At 35.4% G+C, this 16,663-nt stretch overlaps 1 protein-coding gene across 3 annotated transcripts in view; it reads left to right on the plus strand.

The window, feature by feature from the left end:
• MIGA1 (mitoguardin 1) overlaps window positions 1-16,663 on the plus strand; it is a 75,838-nt gene that overhangs the window by 4,301 nt on the left and 54,874 nt on the right. For 2 of the 3 annotated variants that reach the window (XM_037148125.2, XM_053655517.1), the window contains exons 3-6: window positions 3,829-3,849; window positions 8,402-8,579; window positions 10,971-11,107; window positions 14,363-14,489. In XM_037148125.2, the coding sequence (XP_037004020.1) occupies window positions 3,829-3,849; window positions 8,402-8,579; window positions 10,971-11,107; window positions 14,363-14,489 (463 nt within the window). The remainder of the gene's footprint in view (window positions 1-3,828; window positions 3,850-8,401; window positions 8,580-10,970; window positions 11,108-14,362; window positions 14,490-16,663) is intronic. The other variant, XM_037148126.2, reaches the window with a different exon arrangement.

Consider the following 16,663-nt stretch of genomic DNA (forward strand, 5'->3'; position numbering starts at 1 on the left):
TAAAACATGCTCTTTATTTTGGCTTTTCTTTTTTTTGTAATAATATTCCTAACTCTTGAAGAAGATTGTATTACTTTAAAAACATCTTCCTATTTTAAAGTGAATTTATACCATCCATTACAGTTCTTTTCAGTGAGTTGTTATTCAGATTGACCTGTTCTCATTCTTAAAATCTTTCATTTTAATTTTATTTCATTGTGGTAAAATATGCATAATGCAAAATTTATCATTTTAACCATTTTAAAATGTGCAGTTCAGTAGCATTAGGTATATTCACATTGTTGTGCAACCAATCTCTAGAACTCGTTCATTGTCTAAAACTGAAACTACAGTCATTAAACAGCAGCTCTCCATTCATTTTCCCACCAGCCCCTCAAACCACCACTATACTTTCTGTTTCTAAGAATTTGACTACTCTGGGTGCCTTGTAAGTGGAATTCTGCAGTATTTGTCTTTAAAAAAATTTTATTTATTTATTTATCTTTAGAGGGGAAGGGAAGGAGAGAGGGAGAGAAATGTCAATGTATGGTTGCCTCTCATGTGTCTCCTGCTGGGAACTGGCCTGCAACCCAGACATGTGCCCCAACTAGGAATCGAACCTCGATCCTTTGGTTTGCAGGCCCATGCTCAATCCACTGAGCTACACCAGCCAGGGCTAGACATGAGATTTTTTTGTTGATTATTTCAGCCTCCAAAAAATTGACAATCCATGTTGGATGTGATTCAGTTACATAATTAATTGCATAGTGAAATATGTCATCGTGACTGAAGTAATTTCAACACATGATATATAATATGCATGGATTTAAACACATCTTTTCTGATGCATTTTGATTCATATTCCAGTGCTGGAATTATGTGATTGAATAACTGGCAAATTAACCTCTTCAAAGCCAATTTTTATTATCTACAAAAGGAATGAAAAACCTAGTGTCCAGCACACGGTAAAGATGAATGAACATCCCAATAAATACTCCTATTTTATTTCGCTGTGTCATTTATTTAAAGAATAGTGCATTTTCCAAGTGTTTTTTCTTTTACCTAATATATACTCTAAACAAAATACTTAAGTCTCTTCAGCTTCTGTGGTTTTGTTAAGGATTATTTTGGTATATTACATGTATCATGAAAAACAAACTATTTTTCCATTGGAAACCACCACATGAAGGGGTAAGAAGTTTAGTTGATTGTCCAAATTCAGAGTGTTGGGTGAGAGAGACTAAGAATTAACTGAGCACTTAAAAATCGGTTTCATTGCAGTGTGGTATGATCCTGACATTGGCCCGCAGTGTCTGCGTCATTATGGATGAACTGAGACATTCACATGGACTACTGAGTCCTGTGTAGGAAAAGGGACAGCATGGCTTTTTCTCTCAAGGGGAGCAAAAGCCGCAGCTGTGGCTGTGACCAGCATTTATCAGGTTTCTCTGCACATTACATGATGGTCCTCATTTACTGTGCACAGGTTTGCTTTAGATGGTTACCTTTTACAGAAAACAAAGGAGCCAATGCTGCTAATCACATCACAGAAGAAGAATATTATCAAATGAAAAGGGCAAAAGTGGTGAACTGGTTACACTTATCATTGGAAGGTTTAGGCTGGTTTTTAGGAAGTTACTTTGCAGTAAATATTTGCCACAAATCTGGGTGAGAGAGTTTTTAGCAAAAAGCAATACTCAAGGTGGCCTAGGCACATTGCAGGCCTGATTCCCCATAGGAGAACCTATCTGTGGGCGTGGGTCCTGTGCATCTCCCAGTGGGAGCTGGGCCCACACCACACAGAACGATCTCCTACGTGGTATACTGAATTGGTGGAAAAACTGGCGAAATCAGAATGAAGTCTATATTAATAATACTGTGCTAAGGTTTATTTCTTAGTTTTTGACAAGAGTACTTTGGTTATGTAAGATGTTAATATCAGAAAACCTGAGTAATATGGGGACTTTCTCTACTATATTTGCAGCTTTTCTATAAATCTAAAATTATTCCAAAATAAGATGTTTGTTAAAATAAAACATTAAGAGCTCACCTTTTTTGAGTGCCTGCTGTGTGTCAGGTATTACTTTGTGTATGTTATCTCCTTTCACAGCAACCCTATGAGAAAGATACTAGTATCACCATTTGTCCAGAGGTTATAGTTAGCATGTGACATGTGGCAAGTTCCAGTTATCAGAGAGATCTATTCAAAATATATTTATTAAACATCACTGTGTTTCAGTCATGTTAAAAGTGTTGAGCCAGATAGAGACATAGTCCCTTCCCTTACTGAGCTTAAAACCCTCACCAAAAAAAAAAAAAATGTGCGCTAACTACTATATTGATGTAAAGGAGTAGAAAGATAACTATTAACTAAATAATTATTCTCTGTTTCCAGAAAACGTTAGATGAGGGAGGAAAACTTGACAAGAACATTAAACAGTGGTGTCAGGTTATGGAGTGGGGAGGACTGTGAAATATGAGCACAAGGAACAGTGTCTTATTCCTTTCTTTGTATTCTCATTGTGTGGCCCATAAGTTGATGCTCAATGCATGTTGAATGCATAGGATGCGTGACTAATTTTCATTTTGTCTGGAGGTAAGGAAATGGACTATATCACTTCAAAAAGCCCCTCTGAGTTTTGGGATTCTGAGGTGCTGTATTAGTATTTCCAGTGTTCGAGGCAATGATATAGAAGAAATTGACTTTCCTGTGGGGATAAAAAGTAACAAATGAAAAGCGATAGGCAGGAGTGATAGTAGAGGCTTTCCAACCTTGTGTTGTCTAGATTACTTATGATAAACATCTTTCCCTGGGAAATGGGCTTTATTTTTGTCATGGAAAAGGTTTCTTTTTTCATGAGATTAGGACTATAAACTTTAATGGGTATTTTATGTAAAAATAATACATAACATAAACAGAATTTAGATCTTAACAAAAATTAATTGATTTTATCGTATTTGAATTCATATTGGTAAGGCACATTATGTGTCTGGCAGAGTAGTTTTAATTTTGTACTTATGCTTTCTAATAGTTCTCTAACTTCAGTGCCCCAGGACACTGAATTTAAAAGCACATATCACTTAGCTGTAACTGGGCCTGTGTTAATAGATTATTTTCTTTATGGAAGTCTTAATTTTATCTTACATTTACTCATGCAATAAATACTAATCTTTACATTTGAACTAAGAAGAATATTTTTTGTAATGAAGTTGTGGCAGTTTATAAAATATAAAGATATGAAAAGTAAGCTGTACCAAATAGTGCTGTTTTTAGAATATATTTTATTATTGGATCTTTAGCATTCGAATTCAAGGAACTGATTTTTTTCCTCCCCAAATCTCATTTGGTTGCTGTGAACACCGGAGGTATGATTCTAGAGGGAAAGACATAAAAATGGAAAGAAATAAAAATTTGGTAATGCTGTAATAAAGACATTATTGAAGAGAATAATTCCTATAATTTGTGAAAAGAAAGAAATCTGAGGCAGTATCGGAATATTTAAATTTTTCATGATAGTGTTAGAGGAATTTAAATAGAGTTGGAAGACAAGTAGAGTAAAGATAGTTTTAAGTTTTTGTTAGATCACAGTTACTAAGGTTAAATGCTAGTGGCAAGTGTAAGTAAATCATTTCTGGTATATCAGAAAACGAGCAATTCTTTGGATTTATGTGTGGAAACAATCCTTATATATTTAAAAGAGCTTTATTGAGGTAAAATTGACACACATTAAACTGTACGTATTTAAAGTATGCAGTTTAAGCTTTGACATATATGTATACAAACATATTCATCACCTCCATATGGTTCTCATTTTCCTTCGTATTCCCTCCCTTTGCATGTTTCCCTAGGCAACCACTGATATGTTTTTTGTAAGTACAGATTCGCTTGCATATTCTATAATTTTATGTAAATAGAATCATACAGTATGTACTTTGTTTTGTCTGTTTTTTTTTACGCTCACCCCAGTTATTTTGAGATCTATATGTATGTGTGTATCAATAGTTAATTATTTTTATTACAGAAGCGTATTCTATTGTACCACAGTTTATTCACCTATTCACCTTTGATGGACGTGAGGATTGTTTCCTTTTTTTAAATTTATAAATTAAGCTTTTATAAAAGAACACTCCTGTACAAGTCTTCATAGAGATGTATGCTTTCACTTCTTAGGGGTAAATACTTAGGAATGGAATGGCTAAATCATCAGTTAAGTATATTTAATTTTTTTTAAAAAATGCCAGACCTTTTCCAAAGCAGTTGTATCATTGATATAAGATGGACCATAGCCAGTCTTTTAAACTTTAGTCATTCTAAAATAGGTGTGTAGTAGAATCTCACTGTGGTTTTCATTTGCATTTCCCTAATCGGTGATGTTGAGCATGCTTTCACATGCTTATCTGTCATCCTTATATATTCTTTCTTGAAGAATAAAATTAAAATTTTTGAAATTAAAACTTTTAATTAAAATTAAAATTTTTGTTTTCTTACTAAGTTTTGAGAGTTATTTATATGACCTGGATACAATTACTTTACCATATATATATATTATGTGCAACTACTGTTTTCTTGTTTGTGGATTGTCTTCATTCTCTTAACATTTCCTTTTAAATAGTAAAAGCTTTTATTTCTGAAGTCTGATTTGTCAACTTTTTTTAGTGGATCGGGCCTTTGGTGTCATATCAAAAAAATATTTGCCTAACAAAAGATCACAAAGATTTTCTCCTATTGTTTCTTCTAGAACTTTTATAATTTTAGGTTTTATGTTTAGGTCTGTGATCCATAAGCGAATTAGTGTATATGGTGCGAAGCATAGACTGAAGTTCCATTTTACAGCATATGGATCACCAGGTTTTTTCCCACACCAGCTGTTGCAAAGGCTCTCTCTCCTTCCTCCACCAAATTGCCTTTGTACCTTGGCCAAAAATGAGTCATCTCCATATGTGTGGGCCTGTGTCTGAACTCTCTCTTCTGTACCGTTGATCTGCTTGTCTCTATTCATGCCAATACTACACTGTCTTATTTATTGCAGGTTTTAAAAAAGATTTTATTTATTTGTTTTTAGAGAGGGGATGAGAAGGAGAAAGAGGGAGAGAAACGTCAATGTGTGCTTGTCTCTCGAGCGTTCCCCTACTGGGGACCTGAATGCCCACAACTCAAACATGTGCCCTGATGAGGAAATCAAACTGAAGAACAACCCCTTGGTTTACAGGCCGATGCTAAATCTACTGAGCCACACCAGCCAGAGGTTATTGTAGTTTTATAGTAAGTGTTGAAATAAGGTAATGTTAGTCTTCCAACTTTGTTTTTCTTTTACTCGGAAAAGACTATCCCTCTCTCTGTCCCTTCCCCTCTAAAGATAAATAAATAAAATCTTAAAAAAAAAAAAAGTGTTTTGACTATTCTAGATCCTTTTTATATCTGTAGGACTTTTAGAATCTGCTATTAGTTTCTACTAAAATCAAAACAAAACTTGCTAGCTTTGCTATTAGTATTACATTGAAGCTATAGTTCAGTTTGAGGACAATTGACATCTTTATTGAATCTTTCTACCTGTAAATGTTACAGCTTTCCATTTGTTTACGCTTTATTTCTTTTCCCTCAATATTATTTGTTAGTTTTCAGGGTACATGTCCTTCACATTTTGTCAGATTTATCCTTAACTGTTTCATAATTTGTAATACTATTATAAATTTTTTAAATTTTAATTTCTGGCCCTGGCTGGTGTGGCTCAGTGGATTGAGTGCCAGCTTGCCAACTGAAAGGACGCCAGTTCGACTCCCAGTCAGGACTCATGCCTGGGTTACAGGCAAGGTCCCCAGTTGGGGGTGTGGGAGAGGCAACCAATTGATGTATCTCTCACACGTTGATGTCTCCCTCTCTAGCTCCCTCTCTTCTCCTCTCTCTAAAAGTAAATAAAATCTTAAAAAAATAAAATTTTAATTTCTGGTTATTTGTCACTAGTTTACGAAAATACAATTTTACATACTGATCCTGTATCCTACAGCTTTATTAAGCTCACTACTCTAGTACCTTTCCGTGAGTTCCATAGGATCTTTCTACATAGATTATCATATATTTTAAATGTTAACAAATAAATGTTTTTATTCTACTGTTACATTAGAGTTTGAAAGTTTCTATTAATTATTTTTCATTAAAAAATTTTATATTCTAAAATTTTAAGTACGTACAAAACAAAATAGTGTAATGAACCCCTGTGTACCTGACATTCAGCCTCAACAGTTATCATCATGTAGTCTATATTTTTTTTGTAATGTCATGCTGGCCTTGTAAAATGATTGGGAAGTATTCCCTCCTTCAATGGAATTGATATTTCTTCCTTAAATATTTGGTAGAATTTGACCTATGGTTTTCTTTGTTAGAAGGTTTTAACTACATAGTCAACTTCTTTAATATGTAATAATTGTTATCTCTTTCTGAGTAAATTTTGATAGGGATCTTTCCCTATCAAAGGATCTGAACTATTTCATCTGTATTGTTAAATTTATGGGAATAGAGTTGTTCATAATAATCCTTTTTTGTCCTCTTTATATCTGTGAGGTCTGCAGTGATGACCCCTCTTTCTTTCATTTCTGCTTTTGTTAATGTCTTTTCTTGCTTTCTCTTTTTTCCTTTTTTAAAATTTTATTTATTGATCTTAGAGGGAAAGGAAGGGGGAGGAGGGGGGGACATCAATTTGCTGTCTCATTTATGCACTCATTGGTCAATTCTTGTATGTGTCCTGGCCAGGGATCGAACCCTCAGCTTTGGTGCATCGGGACAACACTAACCAACTGAACTACCCAGCCAGAGCTTTTTAAAAAATTTGAATTTATTGAGGTGACTGGCTAGAAGTTTTGTTGATTAAAAGAAAATAGCTCATGATTTTATTGATTTGGTTTTCCACTTAATTGATTTTTGTTTAGTTTTTATTACCTAACGTCTTCTTGGTTTATGTTGGACTTGCTCTTTTCTTAGTTTCTTAAGGTGAAAACTCAGATTACAGATTTGATACCTTTCTTTTTTTCTTAGTATAAGCATTTAATGGTATAAATTTACTTCTAAAGGTAACACTGAATCTCACAGTTTGGGTCTTAACAAAAGGAACAACCTTTGTGGTGATAGAGGAGAAGGGTCCTGATGCAATGTACGTGCCCCTCCACAGACGCTGCTATTTCCCTTCCCCAGTTCTGCACCATTAGGGAGACTTTTTTAGGACTCTTGTCTTCTTTTCTGTGAGCGCCTGGTGGGATTCCTGAAGATAAGGCTGCAAACAGTAAGGATCACCCTACATTTGCAGCACACCTCCTTCCCACCCCCAACAGAGGCGTGCTCCGCCCTCTCTTACCAGTGCACCTCCGTCTCCACCAGTTTTCCCACCATGCTAGCTGAACAATTCTTACTGGTCTTCTGCTGTGTCTTGTTGTTGGGTACGAGTGTGCACGTCTTATCCCTCTCTCTCCAAGTACCCATGTGTCCTTAGTTTGGGGGTCCGTTGATTACCCTCTGACAGCAGCATTCTGATGGATTCTAGAAGAATTGAGAACTTGCCATTTGTCTGGCTTCTTTGTTGGTGTAAAGTTGGAAAAAACACTCTTTACAGCTTTCCACATCCATAAGCCTACAACTTTATTTTAGAATTCTGCATATTAGGTGATTAATAGTGTCAGTCCCCTAAGACAGAGTTAATTACCTGTTGTTCTGGTGTTAGTGCTTAGTATATACTTACATTACTGTACTTTCACCCTGTACTGTGGTTACTCATGAATATATCTGTCCTCTGCGATCAGTTAGCATATTGCTTGAGACAAACAAGATCTGTATCTTCTGTATTCCCAGTGCTTCCTGATCAGTGGAAGGCATTCCCTGCATGCGTATGGAATATAATTAGTCCAATTAGAGTTTATTTTAATATTCATAGTATAGTTCTGGTACATTGTAAGATGCTGAGTATTTGTTGATTAATTCACAAGTAGAACGGCTTCTTCAAGTGGTATTTATTGTAGAAATTGAGTTAAGGTATATTTGTCCAAATTTCCAGATAGTTAAAAAAATGATTCATTGAGGTCTTATTTAATCATTCCATTAATTAATAATCTTCCTCTGATTCAAACAGGTGATTTAGTTGCATGAATTAATCATTAGTTCAACAAATATTAATGGGATTGAATCATTTTATACTCTTCTTTAACTTCTTGGGTAATATTATTTACCTAAGAACTTCAGAGCAGTGGGTAATAAATTATTGCATTGCCCATTTTGGGGGCAGAGGGTTGATTCTAAAATTCAGATTGAGCAGTTGCACTGAATGAATAAAATAATATTACCTGGGTAGTGTTTAGAAAACTTAAGAATAATTTTTGTTCTTATGTCTTTAAGTGAACAAATAAAAGATTTTTTTCACTCTAACTGTATCTTTTCCAGATCAGATTTTCGCCGGTAGCTAAAAAGTTGTTTGTGGTAACTGCAGTGACTACCGTATCTGTAATTTTTCTGGCCCATCACTTTAAAAGAAGACGTGGAAAAAAGAAGGGAAAAATATTACCATGGGAACCAGAGCACCTCGTACTTGAATACACTAAAAGAGCAGCATCAGATAAAGGTATGTAGAAATAGCTGAATGAGGTCTAGAAAGGAAATTTTATAGGTAAATCATAATTGGAATGCAGTGATTTCAATAGTCCAAATTTTCCTTTCTTAATATTTAATTCACAAGTGATGCAGATAAATTTTAGAAAAATTAGAAAATGCAGATAAGCATACAGAAAAAATTAAAATCACTGGAGACTTTGCTGCTCTAGAAATAACTACTGATAATACTTTGGTGTTTCTTTAGCCATTTATGTTTCCATTTAAACATCATTTGAGATGCAACATTTTATGCAGTAGTCTCCTGTAACCATGGTTTTGCTTTCTGCAATTTTAGTTACCTGCGGTCAGCCTTAGAAAACATTAAATGGAAGGTTCTAGAAATAGACATAAGGTTAACATTATGCATCAGTCTGAATATCGTGATAAAATCTCATGCTGTCCTAATTCGTCTGGCCTGGGATGTGAATCATCCCATGGTCCAGCATATGCACACTGTATACACTGCCCACCCATTAATCACTTGGTAGCCATCTCAGTTATCACATTGACTGTCATGGTATCACAGATCTTGTGTTGAAGTAGCCTTTAATTTACTTAATAATGGCCCCCAAAGTACAAGAGTAATGATGCTGACGATTTGGGTATGCCAAAGAGAAACTATGAAGTATTCAATGTGTGTGTGTATATGTGTGTGTGTATATATATATGTGAAAAAACAAGGTATGTAGGGTTCAGTACTATTTGTGGTTTTAGGAATCTACTTGGTATCTTGGAATGCATTCCTGACAGATAAGGTGGTGGGGGGTAGGAGGACTATTGTATTATATGCAAGAAAATGGTTTATATATTTTAGGTAAAGTTCTGATCATACCTCTTGTAACAATTAAGAATGTCTTTCCAAGTCAATATATCTCTGTGTTATAATTTTCATTTTTATTTATTAATTTTTAGTTTTATCAAAAGTAATTGACATACGTACTATCACTTTTAATATGTACTTAGTGTTAAATTTGTCTAAATCTAATTTACTTAACCAGTTCCCTATTGTTCCTTTTAGGGTGTTCTTCTCGCTTTGCATATACTTGCCTATTTTCTTAGTATTTAAAGTTCTAGAAATACTATACATTTAAAGGATATGTAGTTTTTGTTAGCAATATAATACATATTGCTAAATTGTTTTAATAAAATTAATTTCTTGCCCTGGCTGGTATGGCTCACTGAATTGAGCACCAGCCTGTGAACCAAAAGGTCGGCAGTTTGATTCTCCATCAGGCCACATGCCTGGGTTGTAGCCCAGGTTCCTGGTTGGGGGCATATGGGAGGCCACTGATTAATATGTCTCCCCCTCCTTTCCCCTCTCTCTAGAAATAAATACATAAAATCTAAAAAAATAAATAAAATTTATTTTTTTTAAAGATTTTATTTATTTATCTTTAGAGGGGAAGGGAAGGACAGAGGGAGAGAAATATCAATGTATGGTTGCCTCTCATGCGCCCCCTGCTGGGAATTGGCCTGCAATCCAGGCATGCGCCTTCACTGGGAATCGAACCTCAGTCCTTTGGTTCGTAGGCCCACACTCAATCCACTGAGCTACGCTAGCCAGGGCAAAATTTATTTCTTGAGAATGCTGGATTTCTCATTTTATGATTTAGTGTATCTTATGTTTTTGTGATTCCTTTGCACAGGAAGTAATTAATGAGTGACTATTTTGTACCAAATACAGTGAACATTACAATAATGACAACCCCTACTAAAATTTTATTAGATCTTAGGTGCAGTGCTAAATGCTATATAGTCACTATGTTATTTGACCTTTATAACAATCCTATAGTCCTATGACTATAATTTATGTTATTATTCCCATCTTATACATAAAGAAAATTGAGATATGGAAAAGGTAAGTAACTTGTTCAAGTTCATATAACTAATAAATGCCAGCATTTGAATTGAAGAATGTCTTAGCTGCTGCATTAAGATAAACTGAGACATAATGTCTGCCCTAGATGAATGAAAGATAGTTAAGAGGGACAGAAGTATAAAAAAATAATTAAAATATAATGCAATATGGGTAAGGTTTATATATAATTCAGGAAAGGAAGTGCCTATATAGTTAAATTTATAGTTTAAATATTCATAGTTATCAGTATTTTTATACTGATTACAATAGACCATTGATACCACACCGATTAATTAGATGAATATTTTATTCTTCATTTCAGAAGCACATTTTAGCAGTATTAAAAACATTGTATAGAGAAGTAGATTTTAATGATATATGTTTAATAATTTACACAATTGAATGAAATGTTTTAAAATTAGGTTTCTGAAGGAATATAACATAATTTTGAAATTTGTCATTGGATCTGTTGATGCTTGTGATATTTATATGTTTGTTTGATAGGTTCAAGTTGTTCCAGTAGTAGACAGAATTTGACTTTATCTTTAAGTTCTGTCAAAGACAAAGGATCTCAGTCTTGTAACTATGTTAATGGAGAACTTTTCAGTAAATACTCAGGTTCTGCACAGAGTTTGGCCTCTGTAAGTAAAGAAAAAATTTTATTATACTTTTAAATCCATTTATATACCTACTGTTATCTATTGGTTTAAATGTTATAAATTATAGATGGCTCTTAATAAGGTAAAAAACCTTAAGAAATCTGGTTGAGGAAGTAAAATGATCATTTAGCTAAATATTCAGTCAGTTTGCTTCCAGGGTTTTTGAATAAGTGATGTGGTTCCATGGGGCCCTCTGACAATGGTGGTGATATGGAAACGTTGCTTTGGAGCTAAATGTTCTGCAAAAAGCTGGAAGATGCATCCAGACTTCGTACTAGTTCACAAAATTCACTCGATGAGCCTGCTTAGGAAAAAATGTTTGGCTTGCTGAAGCCAAGTATGGAGTTCCTCACTTCTGTCTTTGGAGCATTAATTGGAGTATTGATTGATAAGTGAGGAATGAAGTTACTATTTAAATCTAATATAATTAAAAAATTATTTTTAAAAATAGGTAGTACATACACTTGCTACTAAATAAAGAAGCAAGAAATGTACAGCGAAAGATGTGTTCATGGGGCATTTAATTCCCCTCCTTGAGACAAACACTGACAGTTTCCTATCCAGGGAGTGCATGCCTTTACCAACATGTATGTTCATTTTAAAAAGTAGTTGATACATGTCTAAGATATATTTAGTGTAGAAATAAAACTTCATCTTGAAAGCAGTAGGTATGGCAAAGGGAAGTGAGAGGGGGTGCATATATTCCAGAAGCTGTGAACAGAGGTTTCCTGGACTGAATGGGACTGGGCCCAGGAAGGTGTAAGAGCAGCGGTAGTTTACTTTTTCTCTGAGACTCATTATTTAGTTTAATGCTTTCTACCTAGGTCATCTATTATTTTATATTATAAATGTATCTAATAAAAGTTAGTGGAAAAAACAGTAGTTTACAGAGCCCTGGCCTGTGTGGCTCAGTTGGTTGGAGTGGCATCCAATTGAAGGGCTGTGGGTTCGATTCCTGGTCAGGGCACATACCTAGGTTGCAGGTCATATCCTTAGATCTGGGCGCATACAATCCCCAGTCCAGGCACGTGCGAAAGGCAACCAATTGATGCTTCTCCCTCACATCGATGTTTCTGTCTGTTCCTTCCTCTCTCCCTTTAAAAAACAGCAATGAAAAAATGTCCTCAGGTAAGGATTAAAACATTAAAAAAATTTATAGAACATCATATTTTGTTATGTACCTTCTATACTTTGTTGAAATATATAGTTGCCCCATTCTTAAGTGCCGAAAAATACAGTAATTTTTAAAGGCTCTTCTGTGTCAGGAACAGCTATCAAAGGCTTGCAGACTTTCAGTTCCTCTGTGAAATTGAGCAGGATAATGAAGTATATGGCCATTCTATAATTTGGACTTCTTTTATGTTAGAGAAGTGCTTCTGTTTTAAATTTTCTCAACTGAAAGTTGCAGCTGTTCTTGAGAAGGAGCTAGAGAAAGTGAGTTTCATGATAACATTGTGAGTAACAAGTCTTTAGAATCACTTTGCTATACTTGCCTCAGCTGGCCTCGTAGGTCCATTGCCAGGTCTGTGAACTGATTTGTGCCTTTAAAAAAAAACACCCAAAAACCTTTATTTATTTTTAGAAGGGGGCAGGGTGAAAGAGAGGGAGAGAAACATCAATGCACAAGGTAGACATTGATCTGTAGGGTTTTTTTTTTAAGGCAAGTGGGGACCTGGTCTGCAACCCAGGCACATGCCCTGATCAGGAATCGAACCAGCAACCTTTAGTTCACAGGCCAGTGCTTCATCCACTGAGTCACACCAGCCAGGGCAGATTTGTGCCTTTTGATGATGCTTAAAGGAGGGTCATGACAACAGGAGTGGAGAGAGAGGGTCTACAGAATTTGGTAATTGGATCTGAGAGGTGTGGGAAGAGAAATTAAAGGTCACTTCTTGTTTTCTATTTTGAGAAATTACGGGGATTGAAGTATGTACTACTAGTGAATGGGAGGAAGAAGAGTTTTTGTTGTACGTTTTTTTTCTTTTTTTTAGAATTTATTTAGTTATTTTTTAAGTACAGTGTTTGTTTTTTTTTTGTCAATTTCTCCCATCCCAGCCCCCCTATTGTATGTTTTTTAAAAGATTTTTTAAAATTTATTTTTAGGCAGAGGGGAAGGGAGGGAGAGAGAGTAGAAGACAAGCATCAGTGTGTGGCTGCCTCTTGCGCACCCCACACCAGGGACCTGGCCTGTAACTCAGGCATGTACCCTGGCTGGAAACTGAACCAGCAACCCTATGGTTCGCAGGCTGGTGCGCAATCCACTGAGCCACACCAGCCAGGGCTTGTTGTACTTTTTTAATATAATTTGTTTGAGATGCCAGCAGAAGAGCCAAGTGGAGTCACCAAATGGCAGATGGAGATGTGGGTTTAGATTTCTGAAAAGAGGACAGAACTGGCAGTAGAGATTGGGAGTTTCTGCGCAGAAGCAACTAAAATGATTGCTAGAGAAGGGAAGATGACAGAGGATTTTTAATGTTTCACATAGTAGAGAATGAACATTGCAATAAATCCTGAAAAGAAAATAAGCTAGAGTAAAAAATAATACAAATGGAGCCACTTTAAATGGAGTCAGAGCTGCCATCCCAGAACTGCCTTGTAAGTCATATTATACCTCAAACCTTTGGCATGTTAAACTGGGTCGAAATAACCTTTGTACTATGCCTAAAGCAGCATTGCACCCCAAATAACTGGTTGCAGAGATAACAAGAAATCAGATATGAGTAGCAGCCTGATGAATGCCAGACTGAATTAGCATCACTAGGTTAGCTTATCTGCACTTACAGAAATGCCTTCCTCATTGAGTAATTGGTCCCTTGCCTTCCTTTCCTACTCAGAACACTATTGGTATTTCTGCCTGAGTCAGTGCTGCCTAAATAGCTGTTCTTATGGACCTCAAATAAATGCTTGTTGTCTGTCACTTCAGCCTTTAATTTTTAGGTTCACACTAGTTACCTCAAATCAAAGTAGATGTGAATAAAATGTATAAGTAAATAATAAAATAGTAAACTAAAAAATTGCTTGATTTCTGATGGAAGTAACTGATTTATGTTCAAAATATTGTTCTACTTGTGTATTTTTGAGCAAATAAAGGCTTGAAATTTTTAGGGTCTTCAGGTAGAAATTACATGGGTTCTTTTACCAGGGATAGGGCATATATAAATACTTTATAAATATAAAAGGTCACAAAATACTATTAAAAAAGAGATTTTGAAGTAACTTTTCCCATCTTAATTTTAGGTCCAGAGTGTCAATTCTTGTCATAGCTGTGCTTATGGCAATTCTAATTCCTGGGACAAAGCAGATGAAGATGATATTAAACTCGTTAATATTCCTGTGACTACTCCTGAGAACTTATACTTGATGGGTAGGAATAACATAATCAAGTTTTAAGATATTATACTCAACATTTAATGTAAAACTCAAGAACTATGAATTGTTCTAAGGGAAACAACTATAGTTTTAAAATGTTCTGTTGAGTCTTGTGTACATAACCCAACCTATTTTCTTAGTTTCCTGAGGGTGCTGTATGAAATTTACACTTGGTATGTTAAAGCAGAAATTTATTCTCTCAGAGTTCCGGAGGAGAGAAGTCTGAAACCTTTATCACTGGGTGACATCAAGGTGTCATCAAGGCCATGTTTCCTATGGAGGGTAGGACACAATCTGTTTCTTGCACCTTCCAGCTTCTGGTGGCCTCCTGATTTCAGTTTCTGCCTTTGTCTTCATTTTACCACCTCTGTATATCAAATCTCCCTCTGCCTCTCTCTTATAAGTGGTTGAATTTAGGGCCCACAAGGTGATCTAGGAGAATCTCCCCATGTTAAGAATCTTAATTTCATCACATCTGCAAGACCCCTTTTCCTTATAAGATAGTATGTACAAGTTTCGGACACTAAGACCTGATACCTTTGGGTGACCATTACACTCAACCTGGTCTGTTAACTCTTATCTAATGAATCTGCCAGAACCCACTAGCTATGATTCGTATTCTTATTTCCAGAGAAAATTTTAAATGGAAAGAAGGCCTTTGTTTTACATGTTGGTATTTCTCTTGCGGTGACCATGAGCATGTCTAGAAAATCTCAAGTTCAGAAAGAAAACCAGAGAATAACACCGAGTCAGATCAAGTACTTTTTCAAATGGGTATCACTGTTCTTCTCTATTCTGTTTCAGGCTGTATTTCATTTATTGGAAATGCATACTAATTAAAAAACTACACCAAAAAACCTTGATGCAGCCTTGGCCAATGAGCAGTAAAGGGGATGATGACTTCACAGAAGGACTGTGTGCCTTTGGATGCATTCCCAAAATCTAGAATAGCTGAATACTTTTCATCTCCAGTAGTATCACAGCAGGTACTCCTGCCTGTGGGGAAAGGTATAAGAGTAGTTCCTTTGCAAACTTTTCCAAAGGTCTTCAGAGAGTTAAGCTCATATGCTTCTAGATAACTCTTAACTATGTCTAGGAAACCTGCCTCACAGCTTGTTGGAACATTAACGAGAAATGGAGCAAAACTAGAGAAGCTGCTAGGAGTTAGAGTATGATAGAATCAGGGTTGGTAAGAGCTTATGGATCACTGGGCACCCACCATTGTTTTGATTCTTCTTACAAGACTAATGACATAAAAGATTGGTGACATACTAGGATGGCCAAAAAGTTCGTTTAGTTTTCTCCATAAAATAAAAGACACATTTTTTTCATTTTCACCAATAACTTTGTTGATTTTGGATATTTTTAGTTTGTCTGCTATCTCCCATGTGGTAACATTGAATGTTCTCAATTAATGTCTCAATTTAATTATTATCAACTTCAACTTATCTACCCAACTGTGGAGCATTGTGCAGGGAGAAATCTCCAGCCAGAAACTTCACAAATCCCTCTTGACATGTTCAGTCAGTTACAGCACCTTCTCCATACACTGCACAAATTCTTTTGTTTTTTGCGTTTCAGTTGCATTTTTACTTTTCTCGAAATAGTAAAGAATAATATGCCAAAACTGTTGTGTATTTTCTTACATTTTCAATATTAAATGGCTACACAAAGATTTATAAATTTTGCTAAGTTTTTTCAAATGAACGCTGAGATGACAGATGTCACAATGTAATCGAACAAAATTATTTCAAATGAAGTTAAAGACAACTAGGTGCTACTAGAGCCATCTTACAGAAAAAAACCAAATGAACTTTTTGGCCAACCCAATATGCTTGAATTCTGTTAGAAAACTAATGATAATATGATTGTTTGGGCCCTGTTCCTCTGTGGGGTAAGAGCTAGTGCTACCCGAGAGACAACTCTGCTGTTAGATAATTTTTCCTTACATTTATCCAAAATAATCAGATGGATAGAGAGTGCATGGAGTGAAGAAAGGCTGAAGGAATTAGAATTGTACAATTCGGAGAAGTGAGAGGAGAGAGTGGTGTACAATAATTGTCTTTTAAGTGCTTAAATTTCTTAGAAGGAAGATCTAGGTGGTGATTCTTTGCTACAAAGAAGCAAAAGCCCAAATTGCATTTAAAGAACATTTTATATTTTTAGAGT

This window comes from Artibeus jamaicensis, unplaced genomic scaffold (assembly GCF_021234435.1).
Source record: "Artibeus jamaicensis isolate MK-2021 breed Jamaican fruit bat unplaced genomic scaffold, CSHL_Jam_final scaffold_1019, whole genome shotgun sequence".
Lineage (NCBI taxonomy): Eukaryota > Metazoa > Chordata > Mammalia > Chiroptera > Phyllostomidae > Artibeus > Artibeus jamaicensis.